This window comes from Lepisma saccharinum, chromosome 6 (assembly GCF_977018435.1).
Source record: "Lepisma saccharinum chromosome 6, izLepSacc3.1, whole genome shotgun sequence".
Classification (NCBI taxonomy): Eukaryota; Metazoa; Arthropoda; class Insecta; order Zygentoma; family Lepismatidae; genus Lepisma; species Lepisma saccharinum.
In genome coordinates this window covers 36,575,717-36,600,088 of record NC_139234.1, presented here as the reverse complement: position 1 = coordinate 36,600,088, position 24,372 = coordinate 36,575,717, and the positions used below count along the sequence as shown (strand labels likewise).

The following is a 24,372-nucleotide window of genomic DNA, read 5'->3' as shown; positions in this document are numbered from 1 at the left end:
TCTCTCACAACTGTTCTTCCTGGCGTACGAATAAAATTATCCTACACCGTCCTTGTTACGAAAACGCTGAACTCAAACTGACTTAACTGACTCGCAATGTTCGTTAACGCCCACGAAAATGTGCATATTCAGCCAAATTTAACACCCATAGCTTTACCAAGACACAACTCAGCGGGGTCAAAACTGTGGCAACGAAAAAAAACAAAACTGAACACTGAAGGAAAAGGAAAGGGGGTCATTGTGTGTGTGTAGAGACGTGTTGTTTCCCGTGTTTCTTCGAGAAACGATAACTCCGGCTGTAGGCGACGGAAATTCATGGGATTTGGACAGTCAGGTTCAAAATGTCTTTACCCATCTTATGATGAACCTTAAAGTGGCGAGTTTTATGAAAACTTTTTGCGTGCAAGAAAAAACTGCGTTTAACTTGCGCGCTGCAGTTTCCTAACTGTACAACGTTGCACTCCTGCCATTGGCTGGTCGCCACGCACACCCTCTGCGTGGCTCTGCCCGATATCGCTTCTAAAACAGTGTGTCGTATAGGTGAAAGTGCAGCATTTTGTTCACAAAGTTTCCACATGGCATCCAACAGAAGGCATATCCTTCTGGCAGAAATAAACTCTACTGCAGGCATTTTGGCCTGTAATTTAATAATTTTCCAGGTAAACAGCTAACCGGCATCCTTGCAACATGTTGATTCCACTCTGATATTTTAAAATTTCTTCCATTTATATTGGATTTCTTCACTTCTAATTTTGTCTTGTATGGTTACTCCACTTTAAGATGGCAAAAATCTCATTTGTGAAAACTTTATTATAGTTTTATCATGCTGATGAAGAGTCCCAACATTCGCTAATAAAAATATAAAAATTAACCTTTGAAGAAGAAAGCAACTGAATTTTTTTGCAGCTCATATCCTTAACATTGTGGATTCATCATTTTGAATGTTTTTACTTACTGGAAATGTGATTATTAAAATCATTTTTCTGCCATTGCTCTGAAAGTGAGACCAAAATAAAAGCACAAACTGTACAGCACTGATCAAATCAGCTGTTAGGCTAAATATATGATGGCTCCACTACACGCCAGTGAGGAGCAGTGGTTTCTTGCACCCTGAAACCTTAAAATTTATATAATTATTAAAATTTATATAATTACTTCAGAGAAGGAAAGCTCATTGAAACTATGCTTGTCTACCATTACAGCAAGTTTGATTGAAGAATATAATTTAACCCATCATCACTGATAAATGCAGTTCAGGCTAGAGGCGCAACCATGAATTTTTGTTCTGAGGGGGGGGGGGGGGCAAGTACCAGTATAAATGTACCAATAATAATGCTAATAATAATGTTAATATAACATTATTATTATTATTGATTTGCTTTATTTTACTTCATTTCTTATGCCACTTTTGGGTAATTTGCGAAGATGGGGATGAGTGGTGATGTTATGAAATTGATGAATGGACACTCGCAGACATCCATGCCCAAGCCGAGATTCGAACCCGGAACCAACATTATTATCATTATTATTATTATTATTATTATTATTATTAGTAGTAGTAGTATCAAGGACGTTATTAGCCTCGTAATTATGCAAAGAGGGGGTAGACGTTGGTGCTAAAGCATTTGTGTTCGAACAAACGATTTGAATTATTTTTTGAACATGTTCAATTTTACATTAATTTTTGAAGGACGGAAAATGCTTGATAAATGCATTCCAAATATAATTCCTTTTGACATTAACATGTATAACTTTCAGGCACAATATAAGTTTCACATATATGTAACATGGACCGACATGGACATTAAATTGTGTACGTATTCAAAGTTGTATTATATACAACATATATTATTTAAATATATTCATCCATCTCACAATAAACCAACAGGAAAAATTACATAAATTGGTCTCTCAAATGTGTGTGTTCCCTTTCCAAAAAAAAATTATTCATGCATTTAAAACAAAATCAATTAAGACAAGTCTTATTTCTCTGTCTGAAAATGTAGAATGAATCACAGGGAAGAATGTTAAACTGCGAGCGAAGCGAGCAAGAAAATTTTACGAAAAGTTGAAGTTGTGGGCAGTAATTGCCCCCTGCAGGTACACTTGGCTGTCAATGTTTGCCCCCTAGAAATCATTTCAGTCCAAGGTTGGGGGAGGGGGGGCAAAGCCCCTCCCTGTGGTTGCACCACTGCCTCAGGCAAGTGGTGACATCTGAAGCCATTTTATAAGTTTAATAGCAATTGGATTGATAAGAGGTACAGAAATGAGCAACAGAATGTTTTCACCCACCATATCATCCATGAAGTGCCTATTTCCATAAAGTGTCTGTTGCACACTTACAATGCCTATAGAACTGTTCAAATCGTTAAAAATAAAATTTTGAATGTCTTAGCACCTACCATAATCGCATCTTCTGTTCAATTGACTTCCCCATATTTGAAATATTGAAAGAAAGGCCACACAAGAAACTATAGAAGTGGCAGAATATTATTCTTTTCAGGCATCCAAGCATTTTTTTTCATGGCTGGAAAATTTGGGTAAAATTATTCCAATTTTCATTTAACACATAATTGAATTGAATAGCTGCAGTATAATAGTCAGCCCACTTCCTGCAACTTTTTCTTCAGTCAGCAGTTATACAATGCAAATTCTGATATGGTGTTTGAGCATGGAAATTACCATGAATGATGAATTTTCTGTTCAAGTTCTGTGTCAAATTGCAAATAACATCACCAATCACATACCAAGGGTTTGTACTATACTTTATTCTTTATGCTCTTATTTTAAAAATTTTGGATGGAAAATAAAATAGTGTAGTAATAAAAATTGCAGAGGGTAGCATTAAGACCTACTAAGGGTGCGAAATCATTGAAAACTGGTGGGGGGAGAAAGTTCTTCATCTACAAACCCCCTCCCCTACAAACATATGTGTAAATTATATGATATGTATTTGTAATGTTATTAAAAGTAAAAATAAAGTACTCAATTAAAATATATTATTATTATTACTATTATTATTAATTACATAAAGGAAATTAATTTGTTACTTTTATACGTATCAGATATTTCAAAGCAGCTAATTAATTCCTTTACTAACTGGTTGAAGATGTTAATAAATTATGAAATAGTTCAAGTGGTTTTATTATGTGTAAGTTTTTGTTTAGTTTGTGCTTTATGATAAATCAGTTAGATTTCATAGTTGTTATTTTCTTGCATTCTTGTTTTACTTTTATTGTGCGTATTGATGTAGATTTGTTAATGATCTCTTGAGAGAATACATTCAATACTCACAACTACACTAATTTGTTTGTCTTTTGGATATTATTCTTAGTAAAGTATATTTGAAATTAAAAGTAATTGCTTATCTTTTGTTTGTTATAACAAAAACTCTCCCCCCTGCAAATTTTTGGTGGGGGAAATCCCCCCGTGACCCCCAGGATTTTGCACCATGGACCTACTAGCATACTCTGTAGTCTTCCCTTCAATAAATCAAATGGACTCTATTGCTGATGTACTCATTTTGCCTGCTGTTGAGGCAGGAAGGCAACTTAGATATGACTCTTAATAATTTTTACGTTACATAAGTTGTTTATTTTGGTTGCCAACTCATGGTCACCATGTATCAACCTGGTATTCACAGAAAGAGATTTTTTGAAATCTGTTGCTGTAAGAGCAAGAAAGAAAACCTGTAAAAATACCAAGGAAACAAAACTGTTTCAGTTGAAATGTCTTTGAACTAAAAACTTGTTACAGTAGTCATTACTGACTTTGTATTGACTTAGTACCCAGGTATATTATGATTATCCTTAGTTACAAATGCAGTTACAAAGATACCACTGACCGCAGGTGTTGACCATTGCCCTACTCTTTTGATTGATTGGTTTATTTTACTTAACTTTTCTGCCTTTTTTGGCTAATAGGATGATAAGGATGAGTTATTATATGAAGGGAGACTCGTAAAGAACGCCGGCCCCTGTGGCGGAGTTCTACAACACCAGGGGTCCCGGGTTCGAATCCTGGCCTGGGCATGGATATTTCTGAGTGTCCATCCATCAGTTTCATCATATCATCCCCATCTTCGCAAATTAGCCAAAAGTGGCACAAAAAGTGAAGTAAAATAAAGCAAATCACTCATAAAGAACACCCATGCCAATGCTGGGATTCGAACCCAGCCCCCTGGCATCGTAGTGTGCTGTGCTGACCGCTCTGCCACAGTCTCTGCACCATACCTTTTTATTAGGAAAAGTCGAAAATGCCCTACTACAGTGCAATCGAAAAGTCATGTAAGCTGACCCTTAAATCACATGGTTGCCTACACACAATGACACCATATAAAATCACAATGTTAGAGATTATTCTTACAGCATGTGTTCACATTACCAACTTCTTCCTGAATGTATGCTTGTACATGGGCGTAACTTGGGACCTAACTTCAGGACCGATAATTTTCCATCCTATTGAAAATAGTGTTCAGGACAATTTTGCTGAATAACTGCTAATTTGCAAGATTATAAAAATTACAGTTATATTAATACACAATGAATTTTTAATTAAACTTTTAAAAACATTAATTATTTATTGGAAAACTAACAAGTCGAATAGAAATTTTAAACACACAGTAAACTTCAGTTTAATATTTTAGGTATTTAAATTAATATCTGGTTACTCACGTGGGAATTTACACATACTATTGTTGTGACTATTCTTAAAACTGTAATCAAGGCATCCCAGGTTCGATACCCGGTGGAGGCCCATAGGGATTCGGATCCCACTTTAAATTGTATGTCCAGTCCCAATTAGCCTATCTGTGCATAAAGTTGACTTAAAACAACAACTCAACAAGATACTTTATGCGTGACACAGTATGAAACTTTTCAGATTCATTGACTTTTCGCCATCCACTGTGAACATCGCAGCACTTGAGCTGGAAAGAACAGTGGATTTTTATGGAGATTTTTACATGCATACATTGCCTACAGTTCCATGTCATTACCTGTGGCCATGAACAGCAGGAGTCCCTCCATACCGTAAGGACCACAGTATTTCCAAAACCCTGAAAACCTGGACAAACCTACTTTATTAATTGGACGTTTAACCAATGTAGTTCTCTTTTCTACATTTTGGAGTCTTTTCTGTCAAAGAAGGTGGTAGTTTGCTCTTTGTGTTTCTGGCATTTTTTTTTAATGAAAAGGAATCTGAGCTCAAGCATTTATCTATGATGACGTCCAAAGTGGACGTCTGAATTATTTAATGATCAGCATCTTTGTCCCTGTATCCCCATTAAATAGTAATATTTATGAAATACTGGTCTTTTGTTTTGTTCAGAATTTCAGGTCTTTGAAAACTCTGTGCCATGGTATGCAAAGCATGCAGTACTTGATGTTGTTTGCATGAATTTAGTTTTATCTTGTACAGTATAGTTCAACTATTTTTTTAGCGTGTAAAACAGCTGTGACAACCTGTGAAATTTCTATGAATTTATTTTACAATTTGCTTGCAGCAAGTTTTGTCACTGATGTTGAGCAGTCAATAGCTCCAGTGCAGTGGTTCTCAACCTTTTTCAGTCCGGGACCCACCTTGAAGGATATTACACTTCATGGGACCCATAAGCATGGGCGCCAGTATCTGAGTACGCATCAAACCTCATTCGGCATATTTTAGCAGCCAATGCCTTCCGATGAATAACAGAAATGTAGAGTTTAGACTACATACAACCCGGATTGAATTTAAATTGTAAAAATAATATATCTTAGTAATTTAAATGTAATTGGTTTTTAAACCACAGTAAATAAATTTTCGAGCCAGACTTTGCGACCCAGTTAATGCCCCCTTGGGACCCAGAAGTGGGTCCCACTCCATAGGTAAGAAACGATGCTCTAGTGCATAATGGTTCTATTCTTTTAATAAAAGTGATGGAAATGCGGTAGTTTTCCGCTATCTGTATTGAGATATTATATTACGTAGCCATGCAAGAAATGTGGTCCTTTAGACGGGAATTCCTTCCATATTTGAGATGTGGCAAGCCGCAAGAGTATCTGTGACGTTATGAAACGAATATAGACCATAATACAATTTCTAAGGTGTTTCTTTCAATTTTAATGCATATTTTGATTTTTATGGTGCATTTAAATCTGCGCCACCACGTACCACATATAGCACACAAGTATGGTTCTAATGAAGTTTCAGTCTCCTTTCTGGAAGAGTTGCGTCAGAGTAAAGTACACTTATTTATTTATTTTATTTATGAGGGCAAAAAAGAATGCGCACAGCATCCTGAACTCGCAGAGGTTGTCAAGAATGTTTTGAACAATTCATTTCAAATTTGGAAAATATTGTCTTAAATGTTGTTTCACGTACACAAAAAAGTTCTTGGTTGAAACTCATGATCAGTGTTCTATTTTCACACATTCCAGACAACACATTGAATTCTGAAGTATTTTCTTTCTGTCTCTGACATTTTATGGGTGGCAAATATCTCTCTTTCACTTACCTGAAAATTTTGTGGGCGGTTACCCCCCCTTGCCCCCACCAAGTTACGCCTATGTGCTTGTACTCCTTTCACAAGATTAGCAGCCACTTTTCATAAGGTTTGAACTAGCACATTCCAAATTGCTGAGCAATATTAGTTACTTTGTTAGTCCTCAACTGTGTAAGGTTTTCTGTGATATACGAGGTGTGGTTAGAAAAAACCAGACTGTTGCTACGAGGGTCACTATTTATATTTTGAGCCTAACAATGAAAAAACAGGAATTTGGCATTGAAAACTGCTTTATTGTTTTTCGAAGTATTCTCCTTTATGGTCAATACACTTTTGCATTCGTTCGAACCATTTGTCAAAGCAGTTTTTCCAATCTTCTTGAGACACCTCCATAATATGGTTTTTGAACGCATCAACGGTGTCTTCCGCCGACCGAAATCGTTGTCCACGCAATTTATTCTTGACATTCGGGAACAAGAAGAAGTCATTGGGTACCTAATCAGGACTGTACGGCGAATGACCCATCAATTCGATTTTTTGACTGTTCATAAAGTCGGTTGTTAGACGAGATGTGTGACAGCTGGCATTGTCTTGATGAAGAATGATCCGACGGCGTTTGTTTGTTTTCCGTATTTGACCGAAGACCTCTGGCAAACAAATTGTTGTGTACCATTCAGAGTTGACCGTTCTACGTTCCTCTAAAGGCACAGTTGCCACATGACCAGTTTTCCCGAAAAAACAGGCGACCATTTGTTTCGATGTGCTTCGAGCGCGAAAAACTTTTGTTGGATTGGGTTCATCTTGAAACACCCATACAGTCGATCTTGAAACACCCATACAGTCGACTGCTGTTTACGTTCCAGCTCATATGCATATATCCATGATTCGTCACCTGTTACAATCTTATATACGTCTTTTGAAGCACCACGATTGTATTTATTGAGCATTTGTTTGCACCAATTGATGCGAGCGTCTTTTTGAGTTTTTGTCAAATTGTGTGGGATCCAACGAGAACATACCTTTCTCACAGCTAAATGATCATGTAATATTTTATATATGCTGGTGGAACTAATGCCTATGGTTGCCTCAATCTCACAGTATGTCACATGACGATCTTGCAGTATTAGGTTTTGCACAGCATCAATGTTTTCTTGAACAACAACTGATTTTGGACAACCTTCGCGAATCTCGTCGGTGAGCGAATGGCGGCCACGATTAAATTCGTTATACCAGCGTTTCACAGTGGCAAAGGATGGGGCTTCATCGCCAAATGTGGAAGTAAGTTGATCGATGCACTCTTGTCTTGATAATCCACGTCGAAAATCGTAAAAAATCATCGCACGAAAATGTTCACGAGTTAATTCCATTGTTGTCGCCCAATCTCCAAGGCAACATAAACAACACAAATGAAGCTATTGACAAAACGTACGTTATGGTCAATAATGCCAGACGATTCCATGCAAACGTCAAATCACGCCTAACTTCAATCAGTGTTGCCAAGGTTCAAAATATAAATAGTGACCCTCGTACAAAATCTTTTATTGGGTATTTTGTACAATACGACCATTATCCCCTTCATAGTACTCCCTGAACTATCGATACACCGCTCCACATGAATCTTTCATTGCTGGAAGCAGTACTGGAAATCATTTTCTGAAACCATGTTCATGACCTTCGTTGCTTTTGTTTTCACAGATCCTATGGTCATAAATCTGGTTCCTTTCAATGCTGATTTGAACTTTGGGAAGAAAAAAAGTCGCACGGAGTGATATCCGGTGAATAGAGTGGATGTTCTAACACTGGGATCTCATGCTTGGCCATAAAAGCTTTGACTGACAATGCCGTGTGGGCAGGAGCATTGTCCTGATGAAGAATCCATGACTTGCTTTTCCACAAATCAGGCCGTCGTCTTCTTACTCGCTCACAAAGGGTCGTCAGCAGCGTAATGCAATAATGTTGGTTGTTTTGCAATAGCTCGAATACTCAAGCAACGATCTTTTCAAATCAATTCAACGACATTTGCATTGTTTGATTCCGTTTTTGATGTGCAACGCCGTCTAGGATGCGAGTGGTCCGCGATCACTTCTCGTCCACTTTTAAACCTTTGAAACCACTCAAACACTTGCATGCGTGATAAACACTCATCTCCGTGCACTTCCTTCAACAAACCATAAGTTTCTGTGGCGAATTTTCCGAGTTACATAAGAAACTTCACATTGATACCCTGTTCCACTTTCACACATAGCATTTTTCCGATGGAGCACAGATGTATGGTTCACTTCATCCACAAGCTACACCGGAACTGAGTGCTGCGCACCCTGGGAAATCACACTGTCGATAGGCAGGATATCATGTTATACACTCATGCCCCGCTTGCCCTTGACGTGCTTGCCGCTTGTCGACAGAAACATCAATCCGTTTTTTTTCTAACCACACCTCGTATCGCTCCTTTAAGAGTGGGGATAGATCTGTGAATATTGGAATCCACAAACTGGTTGAAACCATTTAGTGGAGAGACATAATGGCTCGGATCCCACTTTACCCTGCAGGGCCAGTTCTGATTAGCCCGTGAAACCCACAAGACACTTTGTTGCATGGGAACAGAAAAGACGTGTTGGTAATCTGCTAAGTTCTGGATCTTCCTGTGAAAGCTTTCCTAGTTGTGAAATGGCAGACAAAGGTTGCAGAATATATCATGTAAGTTCCATCTCCCTCCCCTGACAGCATACCCATTGAATAAGATGATCACTTCTCACAATGTTGCCAGAAGTCACAGATGTTCTTGACCACTGAACATAAGGTTCATTTTCACATAATAATAATAATAATAATAATAATAATAATAATAATAATTTGCCAAACATAAACAATTATGAGCTGCTCAACAATTCATAGTTCTTCCCTGTTGGACTTCCTGATTATGACCAACTGATGCAAAAGACCCAACTAGTACTGATGTTAAGCTGGAACATGACATAATTTCAATACCCTTCGTAGTTGTAGGGAAAAAAATCACCTCTGGTTAAATGGGAAAGCAAGTTTATAACTTCAATCCAGTCATGTAAACAAAGTCGTAAATAAATAATAAAACTATTTATTATTACTAGTCTTTGTTAAATTACATTGAACAGTCCAGGATGATGCACTCACTTTATTGCTACACCATATCATGTTACATATAAAACATACATTGTTCTTATCTTATTTGAATGCTTATGGCAAACTATGTACAGCTTAGGATCATAAGCAAGGATGGTTGCCATTCATGTGCAATTATAATAACAAACATGTTCATCACCCAGTAATTACAACATTGTTACATTTTTAACACAGCAAAAATGCCTTATATATAACTATGAATTATTTAGTGGAACCCAATACTATTTGTTCAAGTCCAGTAACTTGTCCAGGAATTGGGGGGGGGGGGTTGATAGGAATATGTCTTCTGTAATATACATAAGCTAGCCTGTTCTATATTTTATCACATTTTCCATCTTCCAGTTTTTTTTCTCCTTTCGAAGCTGGACCTTTCACATCCCCCTGGGCATGCCACTGTGTAATTTCAGCAACATGTAAATACTACAGTTATAATCATCAAGAGTGAAATTCAAAGCAATGTAGGCAAGAATAAAATGACAGTTTGAAAGCAAATAAGTGTTTTCTTGAAGTATTTTTTCTTTTAAACATTGTCATTTTTATTAGAATGGTATATTTTACTGAAAATAGTGGCTATCAATCGCTTGCATTACATTTCTTTTTTGTATTTTTCAAAGCATATCATTATACGTAATTGAGCTGGAGTACTTAACTGATTGTTTTTTGTTAAATCCAATATTCACTGGGTAAGATTTCAGCAATCAGCAGTTTTTCGTAATTCATCACCTACAAGAAAAAAATCATTCAAGTTTTCGTTATTATATTTTATACCCTTCCAATTGTTTGAAGTTCATTCTCAGGATATGGTAAGTAAACCCCCTTTTTTGCAAGTATAAACTCTGACAGAATTTGAATATAATGACAGATAACATTCAAATATAACTGGTAATTATTATAATTTTATTACTATTATGATATATATATATATTGCACTTTTCCCCTATAATTCTTCCTTAAAACACTCACTCTTTTCCTTTATATAAAAAAAATAAAAATCACTCTTACTTTTTTTATAAATTTGAAATTTCAACATACTCATTGCTATCAGCTATTTTAAATATCTCATTGTGTCATGTGAGAGGTTGCTTTGTGATTAGACCATATTGTGCATAATCATCCATTGCAACAAAGTTACTATTTCCATTGCCGTTTCCATTTTCATTCTCATTCTCATTTTCTTCTTGCTTCTTCCTAACCGGTTTGGTAGAACCTCGGCACCGTAGAGCAAACTTCAATTCTTCCTTCATTTCGTCCCACCACGAGGACTGCAAAGAGCAATAAATTTATGGATTAATATCTAAAATATGCACATGCATACAGATTATGTCTGCATATTTTTTTTGGATAAAATCAATGATTTTTTTAGTTTAGTTCTTCGTCTGAGGAAGAACCTGTTAGAGGGTAGAAACGTTACTTGTAAAGTGTTTTTAAATCTAAGTAAACTGCCTTGGTCAGCAAATTTAGTGTTTATAAAATCTTCATGTTTCATGAAATTACGAATTAACATATCTCTTGCAAAAAAACACAACATGTAGTATTAAAAAATATATATATTAAATATATATATAAAAACTTATTCAAAATTTAGTGTTACATATGTGTTTAGTGCAATTAAGCATCACTCCCTATAAAGCCAATGGGTTTTTGCCATAGCCATGTGAGTATGAGTTGTAATGCATCATTTTACCAATTTTCTGTGCAACATACAGATTATGCATTTTTTATAAACTCTAAATTTGAACATAATTTGCAAATTCTGCCTCAGAAGGCATGAATTTTATTTTTAAATAATTTCTATACTCTTCCATATAAACAAATATGTAGTTAATAATTATACAAAAGGCAAAAGATGAACCTCTTGTTTCTATATTATAAGAAACTCCAAAGAAAAATTACTAATTTCGTAGACTCTAATTTCCATCATATGCAAAAAAAAATTCAGATTTGTTAACTTTTCATTCGGTTATATATATATTTTAATTTGCAAACTTTTCGAAAGTTCTCTTTATAAATTTGAAAGCTAATAGGCACTGAATCCACAGTTTAAAGTGAGACCTGAACCAGTGATATTCTGTTTCCTGCCGTGGATTTAAACTTAGGAAAGTCCTAAATTTTATTTGGAACTTGTTTTTGGTAATTTTTATCATAGATTTTTAGCTATACAACAATAGTTAATGGTCGTTTCGGGATAGTGTATATGTGTCAAATTTCACAAATAACTCTCAAGTGTGTATGTTTTGATAATATTGCTTTGAACATTTCCTGAATTAACTTTTAATTTTCAAACAAAATTACTGTTCTAAATGCTACAGTGATATCTTTTTGAATAGCCTCACCCTTTCTTCCACAGCCGTTTTGTGAGATTTCCATACAAATTCACAAATGCCAACAATTAATGCAGCTACCATTCCTGCGATCAACACCACAAACACGCCACCTACGTTTGCAAGACCAAGCTCACTGGTTGAAGTTGCACTTGTCGGATCTTCCTGTGAAGGAAATGAAAGTAAAGCTATAAATAGCAAACAAATAACATTTAAATATTGATGTGTGTTTTTTAACGCACACAGCTGTAAGATGGAAAATATATGTATAAAAGTTTATTTGTTTGTAAATGCTCTTGCCTAGATTGCTGCTTGCTCGGTAGCCAGGGAAGCCAATGGTCGTTTTCCCTCAACGGCTTTCTGTTTTGAAAGGTAACAATAGGGCCTTCGCCTCACTGGTTGGGGGGCAGGCCAGTATAAATACTGGGTTCCGACTTGTTACAGGCTCTCAGACACAGGCCCAGATGGATTGAGTCAGTTTTTTACACTGTTACTCAGAGCCAGATGGATGCATAGAGATACACAGAGAGTGAGCGCCGTATGTATAGGGACCTCCATGTGATAAACTGCAGTGGTGGGTTAGCACTATGATAAATAGTGCGCTTGTAGCTCAAATTAGAGGTACAGCACTTAAGGAGAGGACAGCGTAGAGACTCTTGTGTGATAAACTGCAGTGCCATCGTGTGTGGTTCACATAAAGGTGTTCACAATAAAATATTTATACTGAATGCAGTTTTACTCCTCGTAACTTCATCTTCAATTGAAAAAGTGAGAATGACAGTTCAACTTATTTCCAACAATTTTCCACAAAAATCACACTATATTTGAAGTAATACAAGATTTTTTATACAATTAACACAATTTTAATTACATTATTTATAATTAGTAATGGCTAGTACAAACTAATCTAAAGGTCCCGGGTTCGATCTCCGGCCGGTTCAAATCCGGGAACTTTTCTAACGATGGAAGCGGCCCCAGTGCCCACCCAGCGTCGAATAACATGGGTACCTGGGGGGAAACCCTGGGGGGTAAAGGCGGTCAGGGGGGTGATGCTGATCACATCACCCCCACTCACGACCGGATCAAGAAAGTGTGGGGCGTTACCCCCACACCCCCTATACGCCTTCATGGCGTGGTGCTATGCACATGGGAGCACTTTACCTTTTTTTAGTACAAACTAACTAGTATAACATGCAATCTCAGGTATGTACAATGCAAGACTACCATACATCGCAGTCTACTTTTTATTACACAGACCATATGTTAAACAACGACATTCATTCAGCATTGAAAGCACGTTCATCATTAGTGGGACAGAGGGGAAGATGCATCCTCCCAAGAGTCCAGAGAAAATGTATTATTAGTATGTAAGATATACTCTGAAGAGAATCCCTGAGATGCTCGTGCCAGTGAAGGAAGATAAGTGTGAGATGTTGCAGTGTAACGAAACAGTTCTTTACCCGCCGTATTATGTGCCACTTTTCCTGATGGAAGTTTTGGAGAATGAACTATATCTGTGGAAGACTTGGAACATTATCCGACCATCACGGTATCTATTTGTGAGTGTATTGGTTATCAGCTGGCTAATTACTTTGTTCTGCATTCTGTGTCAGATATTGCAATGTATTATTCTTGGGTCATTAATCCGTGTATTCATGCCTAACGAAGTCCTTGATCATTTAAACTGGCCTATCAACGAAGTAGACCCGCAAATGTCCAACTGGAATCAAAAGCTGTTTCTAGCCAAGTCCAAAGAGCGCTCTAGAAATATCAAACGCAAATTTAAGACTAAAGGCCATGCGCTCGAGCTGCACGAAGACGACTTGGTTCTTGTTCGAAATCATAAGCTTAGTTCGAGGAAGAATAAAACAATAGCTAAGCTCTTCGAAGTGTATATTGGACCTTATTTAGCCACTGATCTTCGGAACAACACAGCAATGTTAGTTCACCCCAGGACCAGGCAACCTGTCGACCGAGTCAACTTCGACAACCTTCGCCTCTACAGGTGTTCATCGGAGCGAAGAAGAGAAGTGGTAGGGGAAGAAGATGACCTAGTGACTAATGTGTAGAAGAAATAGACTCTTATTACTGTCATATTTTCTATTGAATTTTAAATTAATGTTTCATGAAAATTTTTCATAAATTGTAAGATTTAAATTTCTTCAAAATTTTTGCCCGAGGAAGAGGCATATGTAACGACCCTGCTTGGTCGCCATTTAATTATTATTAGACATTGCGTGGTCACTATATTCTTTTTAATCGGATGAAAGAGTTAAGCGGAATGTCCCTGCGAGGCGTACGCTTTTAGTTTAAATGTATTCTGAAAACGTTAACGGTTCCATCTCTACGTTTACTAGCTTCACTCATTATTAGACCCTGCGTGGTCCCTATATTCTTTTATAATGTTATCAATTATTGGCATTTACACTGTTCAACGTGTTGTTTAGAATAGCAGAGTCCTGCGAGGCTCATTATTAATTGTATTGTCAGAATGCACACAGTTTTAGTTTATATTGTCACGTGCATCTAGTGATTTTCCCACTAGTGATTTCTCAAGTCAAAACCTTGATATATCTCAGTACGAAGTTTGCAATATGTAAAAAAATGAGTTAGCAACGTGTACTTGTAGTTAAAATTTTAACCACCCATGCACCACCGTGAGTATAAAACCCAGCGCAGCGAGGCCGGAGCTCAGTTGGCTCCCGGATGTCAACTGGCAAACATCCTGGGAAAAACCGGCCATCCAGCCAGAAGCCTAGCAGCCATCCCAGAAGGAAGGAAGGAAGGAGGAAGAAAGAAGAAGAAGAGCCTAGCAGCAACCTAACTACCCAGTCTAGGTGCCAGGTTCTACCTGCCCGGCTTGTCTAGGAGCACCTAGACCTCCTTCCTAACCTGCCGCCCTTGTACAGGAGATACCGGTCGGCTTGCCGATTCCTAGCTAATGCCGGGGGTGTCGCGGCATCCTTAAATCCTTTACCCAGCACCCGCTTGTCGGAGGTGCCGGCTGGCTACGGCCAGTTCCCAGCTGTGGTTGGGGGTACCGCGCACATACTACTTTCTCTTACAGGGGAGCCCGTGACGTCAGCAGCGAACAGCGCCCTAAATAAAATTAGGTCCCTATACTCCCCATGGTGCCTCACTGCGAGGAATAAATTGAATGGTCCCTTCCCCCCTTTTGAATCCAGAAGTGGTGAATGCACGTGTATGGTAAATGTAAATGCACTTAAGTGATAAAGTTTGAAGACTAGTGTGCGAACAGACTTTCTTACGATAAGTTTATAATAAACATATATATATATATATATATATATATATATATAAAGCTGTTGTTCACGTTTTACCCAGCAAGTCCTGAGATATCTAGAATCTGTGTTCAACGACTGGTAAGAAGTTAGCATTTATGGGTAGACTTTTGCCATCCTCCTAATTGAAGTGTTTAGAGTGTGGTAATTGTGTGTAGGTGGGGCGTTGCACCAGACTGGGTTACGCTACTCAGTCGTAGCTCCCCCACCGGTCATATCCACAGGCCGAAAACCCCAGAGACTGAACCCAGGCAGACTCGAACTCATGCTGTCCCTCAGTCAGTGCCTTAGACCGCACAGCCATGGAGGAGGAAACATTTTGTTATGAGTAATTCCCTAATACAGTTGAACCTGAGTTACACGTATGCCAAGGTGAAGAGAAAATAACGCGTATAACTGAAAATTACTTATAAACCAGATTTAGATACCATGTTATATCATTATTAAAATACTGTAATTGTATCTATTTTGAGGAACAAGATATACATAATGCAAGTTATTTCTGTCATAAAGTGGTAAATTAACGAATCTATAAGTTTAATTTTTAAATACATTAAATTTGCTACTTTATTACTGAGTGGCCGCGGTGGCTCAGTCGGTAACGCATCTGACTACCATGCTCAAGGTCCCGGGTTCGATCCCCGGCTGGTTCAAATCCAGGAACTTTTCTAACGGAAGCGGCTCCGGCACCCACCCAGCGTCGAATAACATGGGTACCTGGGAGGAAACCCTGGCGGGGTAAAGGCGGTCAGGGGCGTGATGCTGATCACATCACCCCCACCCACAACCGGATCAAGAAAGTGTGGGGTGTTACCCCCTATATGCCTTCATGGTGTGGTGCTAAGCACAGGGGAGCACTTTATTTATTTTAATTTTATTATTTTTACTTTATTACTGAACACTTTGAGACTGAAATACTACAGTAAAACACTAGTTTTACTAACCAATTTGAAAAAATCGTCTAAAATAGCATTTCTTTTACTAATGACTGCAAAGTGTGGTATAAGCGATATCTAAATCTGCAGCTATTTCAGTTTTAGTTTTGTGTGGATTACGTCCACTTCCTGCATACATTTTACTTTCTGGTCAAGCATATAATTTTTCCTCTTTCTGTTCTCCATGGCCAACCAGTAGCAACTGAAAACTGTCACTACTGTGACATTATTGTAGCTTGGTTACGTACAAATCAACTATATTTTATGAAAATTAGTACATATAACACAAAATTATGTATAAATGCATTACGTACAAATAAGGTTTAATTAACACTTTTTAAAATTATATTTTGTCGTGACCTACAGTAATTTACGTATAAAACAGAATTACGCAGAACTGAGTTACGTATAAAGCAGTCTCAACTGTATAAATAACAAAGATGCATTAAATCATGCATTTTAACTCACACTTTTTTCTTGCAACTCTGTGCACAGATATCCAGCTGATTCAGAACAGCATGAGGCAGAATACACTTGTCCTTTTTTTTCAATGATGTTGCAAATCTCTTTACATATTTAAAACAAAGGGTTGGTTATAATTCATGTGGAATTTCTGTTTAAGGCAATATTGAATTTAATTTTTCTTTGTCAGAAAAATAAAATTTTGAAATTGACTGGGTAGAACACGTGTATTTGTAAATATTTACATGCCCTTCCTTTTAAGACATGCTGAGAGTGAAAAAGGAAAATGCCAACTGCTGTATCTTGACTTACAAAGTATTTACCACATAGTAACCAATCTACCTGTTCATAATTTGCACTATTATTTGAAAATTGCATACAGAATCTACAAGAAATGGATACTGAAATAAATTAAATAGATAAAAGCATTTTGTATTGTGTTAGTTTCTGCAATAAAAGAAAAATTACTATAAACTATGAATCTGAGAAATTGACTTGTCCTGAGAATTGAATATTGGAAATCTTACTTTACATGCTCCTTCACTTCTCCACCATTTATTTTTTAGTTGTTCTAATACTCCTTGTTCTTGAAGTTTTAGTACAGCACCACTGATGAGTGTTCTATAAGGGGAATCTGGAATCAGAAGAAAAAGGCTTTTACATGGAGAGTTTTATCATGTGATTTACATAGGTATAATTTTGCACAAAAGATTAAGATCAAGTAGATTTTAAAAATTTGCATCACAGTTTTGTATTTTAAAGGCAATATTTTCACAAGACAACCTCTGTGGCAATGTGGTTATCACAGAACACTACTATGTCAGGGTCCTGTGTTTGAATCTTGGCCTGAGCGTGTGAATGAGTGTGACTTCATTAATTTCATCATATAATCATCATTTTTGTGATTAACTAAAAGTTTCAGAAAAGTGAAGGAAGATAAACCGAATCAGTCAATCAAAGCAGTATTTTCATGTAAAAATGAAGTTGGAAGTTTTATATTTTCTTAATTTTTACTTATAAAAAAGGTTTTCAAACTATTATAGGCCAGTCATTGTTTAGCAGAGGCGAACATATAGTACAAGCAATGCAAGCACTGCTTGCATTATTCGAATATCATTTAATGTACTTAATGTTTTAGCCTTATTTAGTTTCCATCGCACTCGATTTCGCGAAAAATTACGGCCGCAAACTCCTTAAGCAGCTCTGTAGCAAGCACCAGCCTCAATGTTTGTGGCTGCTCTGCGGGAAAATAACACACCCGAAGGAGTCACATGGCGAAGCGTGAAATTCGAGTGGAACCCGTCCACAACGATTCTACCAAAAAGCTCTGCTTGCTGAGCTTGCGTTATTCCCGAAAATAGCTGAGCTCAACCAAAAGCAGAATATATTGCCACCAAAAACTAGTAACGAATATTTGTTCATGAACACGTAAACAAGATAGCGAATATAACAATAATTCTTAGTCATAAAATAACTAAAATAAGTTATTATCATTGTTCTAAATTCCATATATACAGGGTGTCATTTTAATGGCACCCACGGACCACAGATTCGTGTAGAGGACATCAAAACAAACCACTTTTCTCAGTAACATTTTTCTCGTTGGTGCGTCAATTCGACGCTACAGCCGTTCAAAAAAGACCATTTTGCCGCCTGGATGCTGCCAACCCAACACAACATTTGATCGTATCTGTGACGTCATTTCCTGCGGCGAAACAGTGCACGGTAGGGTTGCAAGGAACACACAAATTTTGTGAAAAATTACATACTACCAACCACATTATTACCTGTAAAACAAAGCGAGAAACGCATCCAGTAAACCGAACATGATAGCCTATCAGCCAGAAGATCAGCAATCATCTCAGGGGAAGGGGCAAGTGAACCATCGATATGAGAAATGGTAAAAGAAAAAACGTATTCAAAATGAAGTGTCATTATCAGATTTTAACTCAGCCTACATGTCAAATATCAACAACAATAAATTTTATTGTACTTACAACTTACATTTGGCTGTTTACGCCCAGCTACATGTTAATTATATTTGCTTATCTCGTTGCAAGGTTGATATCTACAGGTTTGTGTCCAGATGCCTTGTGGTACTTTTGTGGTGATAACGGAGTATCTGAGGTTCACGTTGTTACATTACGACTAAAACATGTACAACCACAGTAACAATCTAATGATGAATCAGTAGCGAATATACTGCCCTGTTCAGAGTTGCAAACTATTACATGTGTATCCGGTGCGTAGATAAACACAGTCGTCGGAGAGTTTGTTTTACTACTATTTATATCCCTGTATTTTCAACCATTTTTGCCACTTGCCTCATAATGCCCTGAATATACATTATGTTATGTGTTGCTTACCTTTGGAATTGAGTTCTTTCATTTATATTTTGTCATCTGTTCAGTGTGTCACAGACAACTAGTATCAGAAGGACGAAGTGGATAGACTAAATTGTAGATGCCAGCTTGGTAACTAGATTTGCAAATATTTTATATGTAAGCTAAGACAAAATTCGATATGACCACTTCCACTTGAATTCTATTTTCTTTCTACCATTTTTCGTATCGTATGTTTAATTCCTGTTAAGTTACAGAACGTGTTTTCTCGTTTTCTTTTATGGTACATAATGTAGCTGATTGTGGCTATGTCATTTTCACAGAATATGTGTGTTCCTGGCAACCCTGGAACGCATCGCTTCACGACGGGATATGACGTCACAAATGCAATCAAATGATGTGTGTGGTTGCCAGCATTCAGGCAGCAAAACGGGCTTTTTTGAACGACTGTAACGCTGAAACGATGCACCAACGAGAAAATTGTTACTGAGAAAAGTTGTTTGTTTTGATGTCCTCTACACGTTTCCGTGGTCCGTGGGCGCCATTAAAATGACACCCTGTATATATATATATATATATATATATATATATATATATATATATATATATATATATATATATATATATATATATATATATATATATATATATATATATATATATATATAGTTTTGTAAGTTCGTTTACAATGCTTGGGAGGTGATTGTACGAGTGAAAATAAGGTGGAAAGTTCATGTAATGAAATTCCGGAAACGGCTTTGTTGCCGAGTTATTGACGTTTGAAAATGTGGGAAAATGATTTTCCGAAGTGAATAATGGCAAAACGGGTGGAGAGATGTCGTCGGTGTTGGACGGTCCACTAAGAAATTGGGTACGCTCTTGTCAAAAAATCACGCGGCAATGTTGTGCAATGTCGGCGCAAGGAATTCCCCAAAGGACGCGAACGAAGATGTTGACGGCAGTAGGGTGGGTGTGCGTTCTGCGTGAGCTGGTATCGACGAAAATTGGCATGTGTTGACTGGCACCAAAAAACAAAGAAAATTTCCTGAGCGAAGGGCACCATGACGTAAAAACGAAAGAAATGAACTGTCATAGGTTGCATACCCTGAAGGGCACACAGTATGCTTAATGGAGATGTGAAGGGAACCTCATCACAGACGGTTTTCAAAGTGTCCACCATGTACTTCCAAGCAGAGGTGACAACGGCGAATCAAGGATTGTCTAGTGCGACCCAACAACCCCGGCGTTTCTGCTATCGATGCTGCAGCTACATTGATACGGTCAACGAGGTCCTCGTCTGACACGACAGGTGTTTCGTAAACGAGGCGTTTCATCTCTCCCCACAGGAAGAAATCCAGGGGCGTAATATCAGGCGATCGAGATGGCCATGGCACAGGCCCTCCCCTGCCAATGCACTGGTTATGGAATACGGTATTGAGGAAATGGCGCACATTCCGATCGAAATGTGGGGGTGCACCGTCATGTTGAAACCACAGTCTTTGTCTGAGTGTCAAGGGCACGTCCTCTAGTAGTTCAGGCAAAACCTCACTGAGAAATGCTTGATAAGTGGGTCCACATAGGCGAACAGGGAGAATGTACGGTCCAATCAAATGGTCATGCAGTATCCCGCACCACACATTCACTGCAAATCTGTGCTGATGATGTGCCACTAGCAGTGCATGTGGATTTTCATGTTCCCACACATGACTGTTTTTACTATTGAACACACCAGTTTTCATGAAGATAGCCTCATCAGTCCATAGTACCGTATTCTGAAAATTGGGGATAGTTTCAATTTGATGAACAAACCATTGGCAAAAGTCCTCACGTGGGCCAAAGTCCCGAGGTAAAAGGTCTTGCACTTTCTTCAATTTGTACGGGTGCATCCCCTCTTCTGCCAGGACTCGCCACACATTCACATGGGAGGTGTTTCATTTGTGGGCTAGTGCGCACGTACTGGTGCCTGGATGATCCATCACTGCAGTTAGCACATCTTCCACAAACCGTCGTGTTCGCACACTTTGCGGTCGTCCAACTTCTCGATGAGGTGGCAACACTGATCCTGTTTCTCGAAGTCGAGTATCTACAGTTTGAAATAAGGTGTGCGATGGTAACACCCTATTTGGAAAACGTGCCCCATACAGACACCTTGCAGCATGGCTATTACCTCCAGCCTCCCCATAAATCAGATGCATGTCCGCCAGCTCTTGGGACGTGTATGCAACCAACCCTTACACCGGGCTACAAGTGTTTATGGCCGTTAACACTAGTACACTTCACAGAACACGATGGCCTGTGGCTAAGAATTAACACGTAACACTGCTAGGTCAAATGTTTGCCCAACACTACTATCCAAAAACCTCACGTCTTTCCATTCAACCGTGAATGTTTAACAACCTGCTGCTGGCAAAGCACCTGAAGCAGGAATGGCACAGACACGTGCGCTCCTTTATGAGGCCCCTAGCGGGAAATGGCGCCCCTAGCGGGAAATGTGGTACTTAATATCAGATCACACAGACACCCATCTGCCCTTCAGGGTATGCAACCTATGACAGTTCATTTTTTCGTTTTTACGTCATGGTGACCCTCCCTCAGGAAATTTTCTTTGTTTTTTGGTGCCATTCAACACATGCCAATTTTCGTCGATACCAGCTCAACGCAGAACACACACCCACCCCACTCCTGTCAACATCTTCGTTCGCGTCCTTTGGGGAATCCCTTCCGCCGACATTGCACAACATTGCCGCGTGATTTTTTGACAAGAGCGTACCCAATTTCTTAGTGGATTGCCCAACACCGACGGCTTCTCTCCACCCGTTTTGCCATTATTCACTTCGGAAAATCATTTTCCCACATTTTCAAACGTCAATAACTCGGCAACAAAGCCGTTTCCGGAATTTCATTACATGAACTTTCCACCTTATTTTCACTCGTACAATCACCTCCCAAGCGTTGTAAACAAACTTACGAAACACCCTGTATATAATTTTGTATTACAATTTATTTTAGATTTCGCTAATTGTAAAATGCGTAACAAAATGGACATTGGGAGTTCGGGCGAGCGTTTGTGTTTCCAGGAAGTGGAATGTCTGCATCCCCGTGAAGAATTTCCCCAGTGAGGGAGGGAAGATTCGACGGACCTTGGTCTGCACCCTGTGTCCAGCTCGGTCCAGCTCAAATTATGTCAAAAGTGTTGACCGCTACCAGTGTTTGCAACTGCCAAATTATTTACACAGTAATTCAAGTGAGCTGTTTCACAAATTTTACAACCACATTCAATAAATTGACGGCTTTTGAATAAAACTTGGGGTGAAAATAAAGCTATCTAAAAAAGAACTCTCTACTGATATTTACACACTGATATTTACACAGCACAATTAAATCATATACATTGTACACATTATGAACACAAGAACATGTTTGAAGTTTTATTATTATGACACAAGTGGTGCTCCAAGGATTTTTTTTAGTAGTCTCCTCTTGTTGTAATTTTTTCCTGCCTTTGACTTTCCTTTTCTTAGGAATACTGGGCCAAAGGGGGGTTATGTCTCCCACCAACCCTCCCCCGGCCCTGGGCACGCCTCTGTATGACACTTTATTACTTAAATATTATGTATATACTCTTTCTGCTGTAATGATTCTGATTCCACCGCTTAATTTCTATCTCCAAACTGGTATATCTTTCCTTCCCATGAGGGATAAAATTAAGGAAATAGGTTGGTATCAGTTTCGGATGTTTCAGAGATTTTCAAAGTGATCTTGCGTGGATGCTTTCCAGTTGTGGAAAGAGCGTGGGAGTGTCTTCACGTTTTGAGAACCATGAGGCCATAAGATTTGTTGCATTGTTAGATAGCGGGAAATTTCGCATATATGCAAAGAGTTTTGAATTTATTGTGATGAGTGCATCGTCTGTGCTTGTGTTTCTTCGATTTGAAATGAAATTTTTAAAGTTTGTGTTTAACTTTTTATTTTAATGTTCGACTCCGAATGCAATTTTTAGGGTGCCCACAAATCCTAAATTACAATCACACAGCGTAAATTAAATAAATGAGCCCCCCCCCCTTTATTTTACGTAAATCCGTTTGGTCACCATTTGCCCACATTAAAAAATAATTAACAAATAGAGGTACTAATAAATAAATAAGAAATTACGCACCCCTTTAGTCATATGCGGAACGTTCGCATGTATAAGACGTTTACTACCATATGAATAATGTTACCTGGAATTTCGAAAGTAAATGTGACGTTTGCGGATCATATGGTTTACTTTTAGAACCATCACTTTATTATGATATTTTGACAAATCCAGCGACCGGGCCAATGAGGCTATAAACCTTTGATCCCCCTCTCGGCATGTCATTGTACTACATGTTTTGTTGTACTGAAACATTGCTTGCCTCCTTCGCTAATGTTGTTTAGCATGTATTATTAAAATGAAATACACATTTTATTTATTTTAATCTTTTTGCTTGTTTGTGCACTGTACGTTTTGATATTTGTTAAATAAAACTCGTTCATTTATTGATGTGTTGCTGAAATATAAATTCTAAGTGCAATTTTTTTAATAATAAAAATCATTAAATTCTATTTTCGAAACTGCTTCCCTGATGGCATAGTGGTAACATCATCACCTTATAAGCAAGGGGTCCCAGGTTCGATACCCGATGGATGCACATTGCACAGTAGTGGTGGATCCCACTTTAACTGTAGGCCCAGTCCCAATTAGCCTATCTGTGCATAAAGTAGACTTAAAACAGCTATTCATATTTTCGAAACTGCTAATCAATAATTAGATATATATTACAATAATACAAATGTTACAAATAAATTGAACCATTAACATCTACATAATTATTTAAATGAAAAATGCAGGTTCAACCAGGACTCGAACCTGGATCTCTGGAATATCATGCCATTGCTCTACTAGCTGAGCTACTTAGCCAACCCTGGTTTTACCTATTTTTTTCTGTGGTACTGTCATAAACCATACATTATGTTGGCTTTGAAGAGCCAATCACTGCATACATGCACTCATACCCAGGCGGGAAACAAACCCAGGAACTTCAGTGGGGAGATCGAAAGTCATCCACTTGTCACAAGAATTTTCTATATCAAATTAACCGAAATTTTTATTAGTTAAGTAAATCTTCGAGTATCCATACAACTATGTAATCCACAATATAAAACTCTTCCATAGTTCCACTAAAAGGCTATCACTCATACAGTTCTATAGCCTACTTCCTAATATTGACATTTTCTAGTCTGAACACACTTTCCGAGAATTGCAAAATGATCAGCATGTAATTTCAGTCCAATTTTATATTCTTTTTTGTTATGTTTGTTACATTTTAAGTGTAAAATGTTCTCAGT

At 37.9% G+C, this 24,372-nt stretch overlaps 1 protein-coding gene across 2 annotated transcripts in view; it reads right to left on the bottom strand.

Annotated features, from left to right (window-relative positions):
• Positions 1-9,559: 9,559 nt before the first annotated feature.
• The window catches only part of LOC145988691 (glutamate receptor ionotropic, kainate 2-like), a 172,398-nt gene continuing 157,585 nt past the window's right edge, over positions 9,560-24,372 (bottom strand). For both annotated transcript variants that reach the window (XM_083123769.1, XM_083123771.1), the window contains exons 16-18: positions 17,188-17,294; positions 11,974-12,126; positions 9,560-10,902 (exon numbers count right to left, since the gene is read on the bottom strand). In XM_083123769.1, coding sequence (XP_082979895.1) covers positions 10,708-10,902; positions 11,974-12,126; positions 17,188-17,294 — 455 coding nt within the window. In that variant the 3' untranslated portion in view covers positions 9,560-10,707. The remainder of the gene's footprint in view (positions 10,903-11,973; positions 12,127-17,187; positions 17,295-24,372) is intronic.